Source organism: Macaca nemestrina, chromosome 2, assembly GCF_043159975.1.
Source record: "Macaca nemestrina isolate mMacNem1 chromosome 2, mMacNem.hap1, whole genome shotgun sequence".
Classification (NCBI taxonomy): Eukaryota; Metazoa; Chordata; class Mammalia; order Primates; family Cercopithecidae; genus Macaca; species Macaca nemestrina.
Window position 1 is genome coordinate 146219777 of NC_092126.1, and position 18183 is coordinate 146237959.

The 18183-nt window shown below is 39.1% G+C and overlaps 1 protein-coding gene across 9 annotated transcripts in view; it reads left to right on the forward strand.

Moving 5' to 3' along the window:
• Positions 1 to 18183, forward strand: part of LOC105477634 (glutamate metabotropic receptor 7) — an 898220-nt gene that overhangs the window by 553155 nt on the left and 326882 nt on the right. For all 9 annotated transcript variants that reach the window (XR_011620207.1, XR_984853.3, XR_011620206.1 and 6 more), the window contains exon 5: positions 1834 to 1974. Coding sequence is in view for 5 of the 9 variants with exons in the window: in XM_071092123.1 (XP_070948224.1) it covers positions 1834 to 1974 (141 nt within the window). In the remaining 4 variants the exon portion in view is untranslated. The remainder of the gene's footprint in view (positions 1 to 1833; positions 1975 to 18183) is intronic.

Consider the following 18183-nt stretch of genomic DNA (forward strand, 5'->3'; position numbering starts at 1 on the left):
CTTCAGCCAGAGGGAAAACTTTAAACCATTCTGTATCAGAAGCTCCATAGCCATTAGTAAAGAAAAGCTATAGTGTATGCCTAACCCAGAGAGCTGCCAAGTATATTCCAAGGCATTGTAAATACATGGCTACAACAAGATCTCTCTTAAAACTTAAGTCTCTCGTGGACAATTTTATTCTTTGTGAGCAAAATTGAATAGAAGCAAACTTCAAGACTTAATTTATGTTTTTCCCTAGCTAGAAGAATAAACAGACTCTTAGATCCTGAAAGAATCTGACTCAGCTAAGAAGAGGCAAGTCAGCAAGAAGTAACTAAATGGAATAATATCCATTTGACCTCTGCTTCTGCTGCTTTGAATTGTCTGAGAGGAGCTTCATTTTTTGAAAGTGGCTTTGGCTCAGGACTGTCAGTCTGTGTAGTGGGTTTTGCCGTTTTGATTGACTTATCCATTCCAATAGCTGAACACATGATTGTTTTTGCTCTTCTACCTGTCGAACCACCCAGTTGCCCTATGGAATCAATAGCTGATACAGTAAGTTGGTGATGGGGCATCTAGTAGAGAAAGAGAGGAAGTGGCTTGGTAAGTGGGCCATGGAAGAGCTTCATAGCAGTAGTTGTTGACCATTGGTGGTTAAGAGAATTTGCGGGGGAACTTGAAAAAAAAAAATAACAAGACTCAGATACTGCCTACCTCAATGAGCTGGACTCTGTATTCTTTATCAGCTCTCCAAATGATTGCAATGCCCACCAAAATGTGAGACTCACTGCCCCATAGCATGGGTGTCAGAAACCAGGGTCTAGAATTAGGCAGATGTGGGTCCAAATTCTTCTCTAAGCCTTCATTTTAAACTTTAGAGTATGGATCTGAGACTACCACTTCCTTTGGCTGATGTGACATTTTATGAGAAAATGTACATAAAATACTTCTTATTTTTGTAATTGTAATTATTCCTTTTTTATGGCCTTACAGGTAAGGGAAAACTTTGAATAATTTAAGTGTTCTGAAAGTAGGTCCATTTTTTTTCCCTATGGTTCTTGATCATAGAACTCAACTTTGTAAGTTTCCAAAGTTTTTCCATGGCCACAAACAAGATGCTGTGGGGGAAGGAGATGGTGTAGTCTTCATTGCTGCTAGTGGATTGAAGGAAAATCAGATAGGTTAAGTGTGTACCCGCTCATGGGTCCATGACTGAGTGAGATTCATAGATTTGGGATTTGAGCCTAGGGACACTGAATCCAATCTCTTTTTCCACTATGACTCTTGCAAGATCTTGTGACCCCATACGAATATTTAAAGTCACACTGTCCTAAAGAGGAAGCTAGAGAGTTCCCTGGCCTCCTCATTCCTGCTTATCTGGATACTCTTTATACATTGGATTGAGATTTATATTGGAGTCAGTTCACCTACAACCTCTTCAAAACCTTTTCCTTCTAATTTGACTAGAAAGTCAATTACATAATGGGATATTGCTAAGTGAAAGGAGGTTCTTAAAATAATATTCATGGATCAGGAGCTAACACGATTAGGGATGCAGAATGTGGCATAATGGTTGACTTTAGGCATGTTACTATTTCTTATAACTCTCTGTTTTCTCACCTACAAATGGAAATTATGCTAGTAACTACCTACCTGTCAGATTGAACTAGGAATTTAGTCATAGATTAATGCAATTAGAATATTTTTCCTCCTTCTGTTAATTTTTTTTTTTTTGGTTGGCACACAAGAGGATCCAGTTCACTAAAACAAAGAGAAAAAGTCACTTTTATTTTTATTTCTGAATGTGCCAGCAGTGCCCTGCAAGCACTGACCTTTTCATTTAACTCTGTTTAGGGTTTGATGCCTACTTTACATCCCGTACACTTGAAAATAACAGAAGAAATGTATGGTTTGCTGAATACTGGGAGGAAAACTTCAACTGCAAGTTGACGATTAGTGGGTCAAAAAAAGAAGACACAGATCGCAAATGCACAGGTAATTTAATTCTCATTGTCCTTCTCCTATTACTCTACATGGCTAGCCCCGAAATGTCTGCATAGCTGACAGAAGGAAGCTTGGCTGGAGACAAATTGAAAAAGTAAATTAAATTTTACTAGACTGTTCAGAAAATGGAACAGGAGCATACGTCTTGCAGGACAAAAGATGTACAGACAAGAATGTATTCTTTTCTGCCTGTCTATCTAGCAGTAATTGACATTTTCAGTGATTCCTTGAATTCAGAAGGGGTCATGTTGCTTTGAATTCTCTTGTTCAGTTTCAGCCAGGGGTATGAAGTAATTTTCACATAGACAAAAATCTCTGACAAATCCCATACCATTGCCAGATTTAACTGTTACCATGGACAGTATACTTGATTAAGGAAACAGAGTGATTGGGTTTAGAATAATGAAAATCCCAAATGATTTTCATTAATGTCTAAGTTAATGAGTTACCCACTGTTTAAAATATTCACAGCTCCTTATATATAACCTTGCAAATGAAAAATATCTGTGAATAAGTCAGAGGAAAAATCACACATTCATTTGTTTATTCACTCACTAATATTTACTGAGTGACTCCTTTCTGCTATGCACTGTGCTAGGCACTGGGGATCCGGTGGTGAGCAAACTAAGTGAGAATCCTCCTTCTATGTTGTCCAGAGTCTGGTGGAAGGAATTTGACTTTATTCAGTGACCTTGCGAACGAATTCTTAATTACAAACTGCAATCCATGTTCTGAGTGTTATGAGGGCCTGTACCTAAGTAAGTTTACTCATGTTGAAGGTAGAAGCTGTCTCAAAAGACCCTTTTGAGAGAATGATGCTTGAGTCAAGATAAAATGAAGTAATGGACATTGGCTGGTTAGGGAAGGAAAATAAGTTGGAGAATTCTGATTAAACATGGCAAATGGCTTACAGTAGGAGGAATTTTTGTGTTTCTGAGGATGTGAAAAACAGAAAAAAACATGACTGAAGTACATGGAACAGAGAGAATGTGTGAGCCAAGGCTGCAGGTATAGAGAGATGGTCCAGAACTAAGTCATTTTAGGATGTATGTGGGACTTGACTTTTATCCTTAGAGCAGTGGTAACCATGGAAGGGTGTTACACAAGGGTATGACATGATCTACTGTCTTATCAACTAGACCTCTTTAAATAGCAGCTTTTACAATTCGTAATGATGACCTTCAAGTATAATAAGGTAATAAGGCTAAAATATCTTATGCATGATCAAGAAGGACACATTCATGTGGGACACAGTTCTGTCTCTAGTCTGTCTTTATAACATAGCTGTTTGAATACCGGTCACCCACATGTTGTAGATTAATCCACTCAACAAGCATCTATTAATCATGTAATACGTAGTATCAGAAACATCATGAAGTCTTTGAGGGTGCTTAAATGTAGTCGCAAGGAGTTTTCTGTGAAAAAGGAGAAATGAACAAGATATGACCAGAAACATGAATAAAAATAACACTATAAAATCGGTATGATGCATATATTAAAGGCATCATTCAGTCAACTGGAATATCAGATTAACCATGTTCTCCAGATCATGCTGTATAACAATAATCCAGAAATATGGTCCCTAGAATAGTGGGGGAAAAGGGAAAATATTAATTTAATATTGACTCGACCTAGGCAACACAAAGCTTTCAAGTGGAAACTGAAAAAATTAGCTTGACATCTGGGTAATTTATCTATATGACAGGGTACATTCAAGTGCACCAGAAGTATGCAGATGATTGATGAAAGTTTTCCCGGGTTCTTTCTGATGTTTGATGTTCTGTAGAGTGTCTGGAAGGTGGAATCGATTGATGGACGTTAGGATTGTCCCAATCTGAGGCCATACCTCTGACTTTTATGAGCTTAAACACAGGCTGTTTTATCTGGAGCCATGCTTCAGGCTGATCATTCAGAATCTGGGTTTATACAAACTAGTAAGGTCATTATGCAAGCCTCTACCTTACAAAAATGGAAATAGAAGTGTTTGTGTCTTCCTAACTAACATGCTTCTTCCATGTGAATATTTGTAATCACATTCACTAAGTAATCAGTGTACCCAAATTATTTGTATATTCTCACCTTCCTTTTTCCTTCCTCGTCACTTTTCTTTGTGATGAGCTGTACCATACGGAACAAGGTAGATATTGTTACCATTATCATATCTGTTACTCTTCCACCTATTGATATGGTGGTCATATTTTGTTTGTTTTTCTTGTCCTTCCTTTTTCCAAATCCAACCATACGTACATCTTTCTTTGATAGTATTCCAAAAAATACTATTTAAAAAATCTTTACATTTAAGTATTCTTCAATTTGGAAGTGAAGAATCAGTGGGAAAGGTAACCTGGTTACATGCTTTGGTAACTAGATTTTAAAACACTAGGACAGGCGTGTTAGAAAGGGCACCCAGATGAGCAGAATGTCTGAGTAGTCTGGCACTGAAGATCTGCGCTGTGAATACAATGAGTGTTTTTATCTGAGGACTGTAGAACATAGCCCCCTTCACAGAGCTCTCTGTGACTTGGCTCTGCTAAGGAAAAAGGAAGTCTTATTCATATAACATTCACTCTTAAGATGTGAGCAGGGGGCGGAGCAAGATGGACAAATAGGAACAGCTCCAGTCTCCAACTCCCAGCGCGAGCGACACAGAAGACCGGTGATTTCTGCATTTTCAACTGAGGTACTGGGTTCATCTCACTGGGGAGTGCCGGACGATCGGTGCTGGTCAGCTGCTGCAGCCCGACCAGCGAGAGCTGAAGCAGGGCGAGGCATTGCCTCACCTGGGAAGCGCAAAGGGGAAGGGAATCCCTTTTCCTAGCCAGGGGAACTGAGACACACAACACCTGGAAAATCGGGTAACTCCCACCCAAATACTGCGCTTTAAGCAAACAGGCACACCAGGAGATCATATCCCACACCTGGCCAGGAGGGTCCCACACCCACGGAGCCTTCCTCATTGCTAGCACAGCAGTCTGTGATCTACCGGCAAGGCAGCAGCGAGGCTGGGGGAGGGGCGCCCACCATTGCTGAGGCTTAAGTAGGTAAACAAAGCTGCTGGGAAGCTCGAACTGGGTGGAGCTCACAGCAGCTCAAGGAAACCTGCCTGTCTCTGTAGACTCCACCTCTGGGGACAGGGAAATAACAAACACAGCCGAAACCTCTGCAGACGCAAAGGACTCTGTCTGACAGGTTTGAAGAGAGCAGTGGATCTCCCAACACGGAGGTTGAGATCTGAGAAGGGACAGACTCCCTGCTCAAGTGGGTCCCTGACCCCTGAGTAGCCTAACTGGGAGGCATCCCCCACTAGGGGCAGTCTGACACCCCACACCTCACAGGATGGAGTACACCCCTGAGAGGAAGCTTCCAAAGCAAGAATCAGACAGGTATACTCGCTGTTCAGAAATATTCTATCTTCTGCAGCCTCTGCTGCTGATACCCAGGCAAACAGGGTCTGGAGTGGACCTCAAGCAATCTCCAACAGACCTACAGCTGAGGGTCCTGACTGTTAGAAGAAAAACTATCAAGCAGGAAGGACACCTACACCAAAACCCCATCAGTACATCACCATCATCAAAGACCAGAGGCAGATAAAACCACAAAGATGGGGAAAAAGCAGGGCAGAAAAGCTGGAAATTCAAAAAATAAGAGCGCATCTCCCCCGGCAAAGGAGCGCAGCTCATCGCCAGCAACGGATCAAAGCTGGACGGAGAATGACTTTGACGAGATGAGAGAAGAAGGCTTCAGTCCATCAAATTTCTCAGAGCTAAAGGAGGAATTACGTACCCAGCGCAAAGAAACTAAAAATCTTGAAAAAAAAGTGGAAGAATTGATGGCTAGAGTAATTAATGCAGAGAAGGTCCTAAACGAAATGAAAGAGATGAAAACCATGACACGAGAAATACGTGACAAATGCACAAGCTTCAGTAACCGACTCGATCAACTGGAAGAAAGAGTATCTGCGATTGAGGATCAAATGAATGAAATGAAGCGAGAAGAGAAACCAAAAGAAAAAAGAAGAAAAAGAAATGAACAAAGCCTGCAAGAAGTATGGGATTATGTGAAAAGACCAAATCTACGTCTGATTGGGGTGCCTGAAAGTGAGGGGGAAAATGGAAGCAAGTTGGAAAACACTCTTCAGGATATCATCCAGGAGAACTTCCCCAACCTAGTAGGGCAGGCCAACATTCAAATCCAGGAAATACAGAGAACGCCACAAAGATACTCCTCGAGAAGAGCAACTCCAAGACACATATTTGCCAGATTCATCAAAGTTGAAATGAAGGAAAAAATCTTAAGGGCAGCCAGAGAGAAAGGTCGGGTTACCCACAAAGGGAAGCCCATCAGACTAACAGCAGATCTCTCGGCAGAAACTCTCCAAGCCAGAAGAGAGTGGGGGCCAATATTCAACATTCTTAAAGAAAAGAATTTTAAACCCAGAATTTCATATCCAGCCAAACTAAGTTTCATAAGTGAAGGAGAAATAGAATCCTTTACAGATAAGAAAATGCTTAGAGATTTTGTCACCACCAGGCCTGCCTTACAAGAGACCCTGAAGGAAGCACTAAACATGGAAAGGAACAACCGGTACCAGCCATTGCAAAAACATGCCAAAATGTAAAGACCATTGAGGCTAGGAAGAAACTGCATCAACTAATGAGCAAAATAACCAGTTAATATCATAATGGCAGGATCAAGTTCACACATAACAAATTTAACCTTAAATGTAAATGGACTAAATGCTCCAATTAAAAGACACAGACTGGCAAACTGGATAAAGAGTCAAGACCCATCAGTCTGCTGTATTCAGGAGACCCATCTCACACGCAGAGACATACATAGGCTCAAAATAAAGGGATGGAGGAAGATTTACCAAGCAAATGGAGAACAAAAAAAAGCGGGGGTTGCAATCCTAGTCTCTGATAAAACAGACTTTAAACCATCAAAGATCAAAAGAGACAAAGAAGGCCATTACATAATGGTAAAGGGATCAATTCAACAGGAAGAGCTAACTATCCTAAATATATATGCACCCAATACAGGAGCACCCAGATTCATCAAGCAAGTCCTTAGAGACTTACAAAGAGACTTAGACTCCCATACAATAATAATGGGAGACTTCAACACTCCACTGTCAACATTAGACAGATCAACGAGACAGAAAGTTAACAAGGATATCCAGGAATTGAACTCATCTCTGCAGCAAGCAGACCTAATAGACATCTATAGAACTCTCCACCCCAAATCAACAGAATATACATTCTTCTCAGCACCACATCGTACTTACTCCAAAATCGACCACGTAATTGGAAGTAAAGCACTCCTCAGCAAATGTACAAGAACAGAAATTATAACAAACTGTCTCTCAGACCACAGTGCAATCAAACTAGAACTCAGGACTAAGAAACTCAATCAAAACCGCTCAACTACATGGAAACTGAACAACCTGCTCCTGAATGACTACTGGGTACATAACGAAATGAAGGCAGAAATAAAGATGTTCTTTGAAACCAATGAGAACAAAGATACAACATACCAGAATCTCTGGGACACATTTAAAGCAGTGTGTAGAGGGAAATTTATAGCACTAAATGCCCACAAGAGAAAGCAGGAAAGATCTAAAATTGACACTCTAACATCGCAATTAAAAGAACTAGAGAAGCAAGAGCAAACACATTCGAAAGCTAGCAGAAGGCAAGAAATAACTAAGATCAGAGCAGAACTGAAGGAGATAGAGACACAAAAAACTCTCCAAACAATCAATGAATCCAGGAGTTGGTTTTTTGAAAAGATCAACAAAATTGACAGACCACTAGCAAGACTAATAAAGAAGAAAAGAGAGAAGAATCAAATCGACGCAATTAAAAATGATAAAGGGGATATCACCACCGACCCCACAGAAATACAAACTACCATCAGAGAATACTATAAACACCTCTACGCAAATAAACTGGAAAATCTAGAAGAAATGGATAATTTCCTGGACACTTACACCCTTCCAAGACTAAACCAGGAAGAAGTTGAATCCCTGAATAGACCAATAGCAGGCTCTGAAATTGAGGCAATAATTAATAGTCTACCAACCAAAAAAAGTCCAGGACCAGATGGATTCACAGCTGAATTCTACCAGAGGTACAAGGAGGAGTTGGTACCATTCCTTCTGAAACTATTCCAATCAATAGAAAAAGAGGGAATCCTCCCTAACTCATTTTATGAGGCCAACATCACCCTGATACCAAAGCCTGGCAGAGACACAACAAAAAAAGAGAATTTTAGACCAATATCCCTGATGAACATCGATGCAAAAATCCTCAATAAAATACTGGCAAACCGGATTCAGCAGCACATCAAAAAGCTTATCCACCATGATCAAGTGGGCTTCATCCCTGGGATGCAAGGCTGGTTCAACATTCGCAAATCAATAAACATAATCCAGCATATAAACAGAACCAAAGACAAGAACCACATGATTATCTCAATAGATGCAGAAAAGGCTTTTGACAAAATTCAACAGCCCTTCATGCTAAAAACGCTCAATAAATTCGGTATTGATGGAATGTACCTCAAAATAATAAGAGCTATTTATGACAAACCCACAGCCAATATCATACTGAATGGACAAAAACTGAAAAAATTCCCTTTGAAAACTGGCACAAGACAGGGATGCCCTCTCTCACCACTCCTATTCAACATAGTGTTGGAAGTTCTGGCTAGGGCAATTAGGCAAGAGAAAGAAATCAAGGGTATTCAGTTAGGAAAAGAAGAAGTCAAATTGTCCCTGTTTGCAGATGACATGATTGTATATTTAGAAAACCCCATTGTCTCAGCCCAAAATCTCTTTAAGCTGATAAGCAACTTCAGCAAAGTCTCAGGATACAAAATTAATGTACAAAAATCACAAGCATTCTTATACACCAGTAACAGACAAACAGAGAGCCAAATCAGGAATGAACTTCCATTCACAATTGCTTCAAAGAGAATAAAATACCTAGGAATCCAACTTACAAGGGATGTAAAGGACCTCTTCAAGGAGAACTACAAACCACTGCTCAGTGAAATCAAAGAGGACACAAACAAATGGAAGAACATACCATGCTCATGGATAGGAAGAATCAATATCGTGAAAATGGCCATACTGCCCAAGGTAATTTATAGATTCAATGCCATCCCCATCAAGCTACCAATGAGTTTCTTCACAGAATTGGAAAAAACTGCTTTAAAGTTCATATGGAACCAAAAAAGAGCCCGCATCTCCAAGACAATCCTAAGTCAAAAGAACAAAGCTGGAGGCATCACGCTACCTGACTTCAAACTATACTACAAGGCTACAGTAACCAAAACAGCATGGTACTGGTACCAAAACAGAGATATAGACCAATGGAACAGAACAGAGTCCTCAGAAATAATACCACACATCTACAGCCATCTGATCTTTGACAAACCTGAGAGAAACAAGAAAAGGGGAAAGGATTCCCTATTTAATAAATGGTGCTGGGAAAATTGGCTAGCCATAAGTAGAAAGCTGAAACTGGATCCTTTCCTTACTCCTTATACGAAAATTAATTCAAGATGGATTAGAGACTTAAATGTTAGACCTAATACCATAAAAATCCTAGAGGAAAACCTAGGTAGTACCATTCAGGACATAGGCATGGGCAAAGACTTCATGTCTAAAACACCAAAAGCAACGGCAGCAAAAGCCAAAATTGACAAATGGGATCTCATTAAACTAAAGAGCTTCTACACAGCAAAAGAAACTACCATCAGAGTGAACAGGCAACCTACAGAATGGGAGAAAATTTTTGCAATCTCCTCATCTGACAAAGGGCTAATATCCAGAACCTACAAAGAACTCCAACAAATTTACAAGAAAAAAACAAACCACCCCATCAAAAAGTGGGCAAAGGATATGAACAGACATTTCTCAAAAGAAGACATTCATACAGCCAACAGACACATGAAAAAATGCTCATCATCACTGGCCATCAGAGAAATGCAAATCAAAACCACAATGAGATACCATCTCACACCAGTTAGAATGGCGATCATTAAAAAGTCAGGAAACGACAGGTTCTGGAGAGGATGTGGAGAAATAGGAACACTTTTACACTGTTGGTGGGATTGTAAACTAGTTCAACCATTATGGAAAACAGTATGGCGATTCCTCAAGGATCTAGAACTAGATGTACCATATGACCCAGCCATCCCATTACTGGGTATATACCCAAAGGATTATAAATTATGCTGCTATAAAGACACATGCACACGTATGTTTATTGCAGCACTATTCACAATAGCAAAGACTTGGAATCAACCCAAATGTCCATCAGTGACAGAGTGGATTAAGAAAATGTGGCACATATACACCATGGAATACTATGCAGCCATAAAAAAGGATGAGTTTGTGTCCTTTGTAGAGACATGGATGCAGCTGGAAACCATCATTCTTAGCAAACTATCACAAGAACAGAAAACCAAACATCGCATGTTCTCACTCATAGGTGGGAACTGAACAATGAGATCACTTGGACTCAGAAAGGGGAACATCACACACCGGGGCCTATCATGGGGAGGGGGGAGGGGGGAGGGATTGCACTGTGAGTTATACCTGATGTAAATGATGAGTTGATGGGTGCAGCACACCAACATGGCACAAGTATACATATGTAACAAACCTGCACGTTATGCACATGTACCCTACAACTTAAAGTATAATAATAATAAATAAATTTAAAAAAAAAAAGGAGGAACAAGAGAAAAAAATACTCGATTTTCCGCCATGAAAAAAAAAAAAAAAAAAAAAAAAAGATGTGAGCACAAATTAAAATGTAAACCTTTTTTTTTCTTTTGGACTGGGTAGCCTCCTTAGCCATACTAAACTATATTTGTTATTTATTAGCTGCAAGTACACCAACACCGAATCAGCCTTTTGACAAATTTTAAAGATGAGGAATGAGACCCATACTATATGGAGAGAGCAAATTCCTGAGGTCAGAGTATAACCATGAGTTCTAAAATCACAAGAAAATGCAAAGTCGTGAGAGGAATAATAATTATTGAAAAATATTCATTAAGAAACATGAGATAGGCTATTCATACTTCATAATTTTACTTGGGGCTAGATGTGCATGAATTCTTACAGAAAATGACCTGAACAACTATGTAATCTTTATTTCTGTAAATTATCCATGTTCACTTAAAGTCTCCTCCAAGCAAGGGATTTTATCACATTCTTTAGTATTTCAAGAACATCCCCACTTTCCTTGATACCAAATCCCAGGATGTGACAATCTGAGAGCTAGACATTCTTCCTCTTACCTTCCTTCAGAGTAGCCTAATAACCATTGATATAGATCAAGTATTCACAGTGAGCCATCCTGCTCATGGGATATGTTGGCTGTCACCACTCAGTGCAAAAGCAGTTCAGTAAGTATGTGGTTGTCCAAGCTATCACAGAAAACACAACTTCCATTTGACAGGCATTAATGCTGTTCATACTACTTCATAGAAGAGCTACGTTTTCTCATGGAGACAGTGCTAGCTATACACACAGTCATCTCTGCTGGAGAGTTTGCCATGTACCATTTATCATTTGCAGGCAGAAGGATCAGATGTGATTTTTTTTCTGGGTTGTATTTATGTTCTCGTACCCACAGCCCACCAGCTGACTGTGTTCACCCTTGAGACTTGCCAGGATGCTGCTGGCACAAATACCAGTTTAGAGTATGACCTCTTTGTGAATAATAAGTTTCAGTGGAAATACTAAGGGTCAACGAAATAAGGAACATTATACAAATGAAGTGATATCGCTGCAAAAAGAGATTGAGGCCATCTCGGGGTCAGGAACATTATACCACAGTGGTTAAGGAACCATTGGTTTTGGAATCAAAAAGGTCTAAGCTTCTTTTCTAAGGACATCCCTAACCACACATGCCTGTGATAGCTTAGATAACGTGTTTCTAACCTCTCAAAGTCATTTCTTATTTTTGAAGTGAGACTAGTAAAACTTTACATTCAAAATTGTTGAGTGGATTAAATGAGATAATTTAAATGAAGGGTCTGAAATTTTACTAGCACATAGTAGTAGCTAACAATGGAAATTTTCTGCTGTTCTGGGTTGAATTCAGTGGCCTGTGAGGAATACATGAAGATCTTTTTGTCTGTGTCACTCCTTAGAGATCAGGATATATATCAACTCCAATAAGAAAACAAGTACATAAATATAGACAAGAATTTTTACTGGGGTGCACACTATAGAGTGGAGTATTGAGTATCAAAGAGTTTGCAGACAGGCATCATACCATGTTATGCTATGAGTGAAACATGAAACTCAAGGCTTAAGGAATTTCGGTGCTTTAACACAGAGTGTGTGTCCAAGGCACAGTGACACTTGGACACACGCTGCATTATAGAGAGCATCATATCCCAAAGTTTGCTCATTTTCTTCTGAAGAGCTGTATCCTTACATAGCTAATGGCACCCCCAAGATTGTACCACTCAACATCTCATATCCCAAAGTTTGCTCATCTTCTGGGAAGCTGTATCCTTCCATGTCTAATAGCATCGAATATTTTAGCTCCCAAATTCATGTTTTAAACTCAGAAGGAGGTTCTGAGAACCTGAATATGTTTGCCTATGACTGAGCAACATCTTATGACTTATCAGTCATAACTCATGACTTACCCAGAATATTTGTCTAACTAATATCACCGTTCTATGAAATGCCACTTGGTGAATAGTGATTCATTAGAGTTACCTCCTTGCTGAAAAGCAGGAACTCAGCATTTACAAATCCATCATCTGATGATGGGACAATTTAACGTTCAGAGATTTGTTTTTCTTTTGAGATGACAGAAGATGAATAAATTGGTGACATACATTTTTTGTAACAAGCCTTCATATTTCATTGCTACTGCTTTCACGTCACACAATAAGCAAATTCAGTTTTGATTTGTGTCCCTAATCAACCCCTGCTTACTGTGGAAAGATATCAAGGGCTAAAGAGCATACTCTGATAAATGTCTACATTTCGGAAGGTCAGAATTCTTAAGCTGTGTTTTTCTTTACACTTCACTTCTCAGAGCTAATAGTTTAAGTCCTCTTTTCAGTGGAGCTAACAAAAAGCCTGTTGATAAATGCTGTTAATGAATAAACCACGTATTTCTTAAGTCTTTCATTTTCACCAGGACCCAGGCTCATTAGAGCCTATATAATTCGTTAACAAGACTATCAAGACAAAGGAATTACACTTAAAGTCAAGTGCTCAGAATATATGTGCAGAAATAATTGATGATTATGTGATTCGTTTTTATGCTCACTGTCATTTTATTATTCTATTCTGAGTTGACCTTTAATTGTCACAAAGATGTTTTATTGCAGCACCTAATTTACTTAACATGATTGAGGAATCCACAACACAATGTTATAGATAACTAATGTCTAACCCTTTGGTACTCAAAGACTTTTTTGAAACATTTTTGATGAGAAGCAATGTCAAATGTATTTTTACACCTTTGTGCTTTCTTAAATAGAGGCTTGCCACAGATTAATTATGATTTAATCTCTGTGAGCATGCATAGGATGATGTGTGTTTTTTTAAATTTTTTATTATTATTATCCTTTAAGTTCTAGGGTACATGTGCATAACATGCAGGTTTGTTACATATGTATACTTGTGCCTTGTTGGTGTGCTGCACCCATCAACTCGTCAGCACCCATCAACTCGTTAGCACCCATCAACTTGTCCTTTACATCAGGTATAACTCCCAATGCAATCCCTCCCCCCTCCCCCCTCCCCATAATAAGCCCCGATGTGTGATGTCCCCCTTCCCGAGTCCAAGTGACTCATTGTTCAGTTCCCACCTATGAGTGAGAACATGCGGTGTTTGGTTTTCTGTTCTTGCGATAGTTTGCTGAGAATGATGGTTTCCAGCTGCATCCAGGTCCCTGCAAAGGACACGAATTCATCCTTTTTTATGGTGTTAATGTGGTTCTTTGTTAAATTTTTGGTTCTCTGACTCATCTCCAAATATCGGAGTCTTGGTTGACATCTCTCTTGCTACCATCACCCTTAAATCTTCCCCTACCTACCTCCATAAATGGCTTCTTTCTAATTGTGGGAACTGGAAATGTGTCAAATTATTAAGAATTTTTGCTTGTTAATTAATTTATTTAAAAATGAGTGTTAAATAATAAATCCTCACAGAAAGGCTAAGGTCTATAGCTTTGAGGATTTAGTAAGGCATTCTACAGCAACTGATTGGGTAAGTTTGTTAATAACATTTAGATACATGGAATACCAATTAACATAGGATTCTTCAAGTTAAAATGGTCTGAATGTCACATCTACAATCCTCATTGTTTTTGGGAAACCTCTTTAAATCCTTTTTGTAATGTAAGGTATTGAATAAAAATTCCATGCCCATAAAAGGTAATTATATTTCTAGACTTTAATTTTTCATGTGTAATTGTTAAAAATAGACTTTAGTGTAACATTAAGTCATAGTAAGTGTCATGCTAACTCTCTGGGTTTGCTTTTAAGTCACTAAAATATGAAAGTTTATCTTCTTGTATTATTTAAAAATCAATAAATTTTTTAAAGGCATTTAAGAACAAAAATGTAACCTCTTTTCAAGGGAAGCATATCGCCACCTATGTTAATTGCCAAGTATTCCACTGGATAATTCTGAGCGAAGATAAGCAAGATGATTAGACAATGCTTGATTCTGAGGGCAGTAATTAGCATAGCCTTCTGTATGGCTTTGTATTGTAATAGGTACAAATCTCAAATCATAATATTACTAGTGCAAAAAATTGAACTTTTGGTTATTTTCTATAACTTCACGTTGTTGTTTGAATCTCCATCCCAGTGTTTTGTAGAAATTTAATCTTTTTAAAACCCCTTATTCCACATGGTCCACAGGCCTAGACCTTAGTTACAAAGAGATTCTTTTAAAGTCCAGGACTTGAAAATTATTTGTGAGGCTTTGCTCTGAGCCTTTGGCATGCATGATTTTTCACTAGCCGTGAATCCATCTCCGGGAATGCACCTTGTCCACTCCTGCCCTTAGGAGTGAAGATGTGAGGGCTACTGCCACATGGATTCTTGGTCCTGACCTCAGGGCTTCTCCAGGTACAACCATGGTTTCGATGACCTCCAGGTCGTTCCTGTGACAATGGTTACTGGAGGTTCTAGAGCCTAGGAGCTCTTCAGTTTTTTGTTTTTGTTTTAAAGGAGTAAAATACTTTTTTTAATACTGTATTTTTAAAAAATAAGGCCAAATCCTGGGCAACATAGCAAGACTCTGTCTCTACAGACAGTAAAAAAAATAGCCAGAAGTGGTGACACATATCTGTGGTCCCAGCTACTTACATTGGGAGGCTGAGATGGAAGGATCACTTGAGCCTACGTAGTTGAGGCTGCAGTGAGCTGTGATCACGCCACTGCCTGCGCTCTAGCCTGGGTGACAGAGTGAGACCTTGTCTCAACCTCCCCCCCAAAATAGGGCCATAGCAGTACAACTTTTGCTCAGTATCTATCCCTTTAGATCAGGTCAGTGAACTTTCCCTCTCAAGGGCAGGTAGTAAATATTTGAGGCATTATGGGTCAGGCTATTTCTGACACAACTACTCTGTTCCCATAACACAAGGCAACCACAATATATAAACAAATGGACAGTAAACAAATGGTCCCTTGCTTTAGACCAGCCTTGCCCAACAGAACCTTTTACAATGACAGAAATATTTTATTATCCAACTACTGAGCATTTGAAACATGACTAATGCAATTAAGGAACAGACTTTTAAAATTATTTAAAATGTAAACAGCCACATGTGCCTAGTGACAACTGTACTGACTGGCTCTGCAGAGCCTAGGAGCTCTTCAGGAGCTTATACCAGCATTTAACTTTTACATACCCTGTTAGTTTCTCCCTTCTCATCTGTCGCTCCTGAATGTCTTGTTAATAGGCTGGGAGAGGAGACTAATTTAGATCCATTCAAATCCTTCCATTTTTTTTTTTTTTTTTGTATATGGCATACACTTCATGTCCTGAATACTTCAGTATTTTTGAAGCAGAGAGCCAAGTACTGACCATGTAACAATGGCTTTTAGAGCACAAATGTTAGTCGTTTATTTATTATTATTATTTTCTTTTTGCTTCCATTGTTCTTCTGTGTTTTATTGTAACCATCCTTCCCAAAAGCAATGAAGAAGAGTTCTGAAACTACCATGGTTAGAAAATAAATGGTGGGGGAGAAATAAAAGGCACATTTGTTGATATATTAATATGTTAGAATATTACCATATGACACTAACCGAAGTACAAGCAAAGTAGATGGATGGCAAGCCAGATCGTTGATTTTACTCACAAACCTCATTTTCCCAAATCTTGACCAGCTGCCCAAATGGAGACTGGATATCTTCAGCCTTATGAAATAGAGGTTTGTAGATGGACCCTGCAGTAAATAAATTTTTCCTTCAGCCACCAACTCTTCAAAGCATAAAAAGGGGTCTCTACTGAATGCCATTTTAATTCAGAGCGCATTCCCTCAGTTTGTTTCTTGCCACACAGCTCTTTACGTCACCCACGGCAACTGTGTTTAATTCTGTGCCGAAGCAAGCCAAGCAGTGGAACACCAACTGGAAAGCCCGGGAGTATTCAGGCAAAGCTCTTTCCATAAATGCTAGAAGCCATAATTATTTGAGCTGTGTGTCATTTCTTTCTCAGTAACTCCAACAGGCAACATCTTTAAAATTGGGAGTTATGGCCTTTCCATATTCAGAAAGTCTGTCAGGCTTGGCTGTTAATGAGAAGGAATTCCTGAACTAGGGAAATTAATGCATATGCGTCTTCTCGGCAACAGTTCTTGTAAACAAAGTATCTCTTATAAGCAATAGAAGTATTATAAATTGGATGCTTAGAGTCATTTTATTAGATATAAGAAAGGGTTGTGGAATGACTTATCAAGTATCATCAAGCAAGTTAGAGGAGAATATAGCCTTCCTTAGAAGAGTTTCTAGCAATGGAGGCTTTCTCCCCACCACCACCACCCACCAAAGAGAAATATGGATACTAAAAGCATTTTAGGTTTTTATGGTATATGCAGCATCATATTTATTTTTCTACAGAATAAAATGTTATCACAAAATAAATATCAAATATATATATATACATACAGATAAAACTTTCTAGAGCTATTCTAACTTTGTCTCCCTGATTCTGTGAAGAGGAGATCCAGGTATGTGGGCGAACACATATGGAGGCTGCTAATTTTTGCATTCTCGTCCTCAAATAGTATTTATTGTTTACCATCCTGGGCACTGAAAGCTGGGTGCTGGCTTTAAATACAGCCTCACTGGTGTAGAAACACAGTATTCAAGCTGCCTGCTTCAGTCTCACTAGTTTGTTCATGAAAGAAGTTAAGACTTGAGTCAGATTCCCTGGGTTTGAATCCCAGCTGTTTCTGTTACTGTGTCACCATGGGCAAGTTACTCAGACATTCCCAATGGTCTTTCCCATCCCCTCATCTGTAAAGCAGGGTCCCTACTATATGGGCTCATTCACAAGAATTAAATAGAGCAATACCTGGTAGGGATAGAGGGCGCCCAATGCGTTTAGGTGCCATTGTTGTGGTTGTCTTTGTTGATAGTGGTGACTGATCCTACTTTTGGCCTTCGTTTAAAAAAAAAGAAAAAAGACAGAAAAGTCAGGCTCCTCCATGATTTAAATAGTCCATCTTTCCTTTGTTTTCATATAAAGCATTATTCTTCCTTTACCTTAAATACCTATTGCCTTATATCATGCTAGGCACATAACAAAACACTTGTATATGTTTATGTTATTCTACTTGATCCCCATATCAGCCTTGTGAGATAGTCAGGGTAAGTAATGCCCTCTTTTTACAGGTTAATAAAAAAGACAACAACCTTGGAGATACTTTGTGACTTCTCTAAGAGTGTAGCTACCAACGAGAAAAATTTAATAATGCCAACAACTAAGTGCACGCGCTCATGTACTCATGTACTCTGTCACTCATTTATTTACTCAACAAGTGAATGACAAGTGAGCTGCACTGGGCCAGTGTCTGTGCTGAGCCAGAGAACACAGGCAAGGTCTTTGCTTTCAGGGAGCTTTTATTCCAGTACAGGAGGCAGAAAGAAAAACCAAAAGCAGATATGGAAAATAATCACAAGTTGTGATT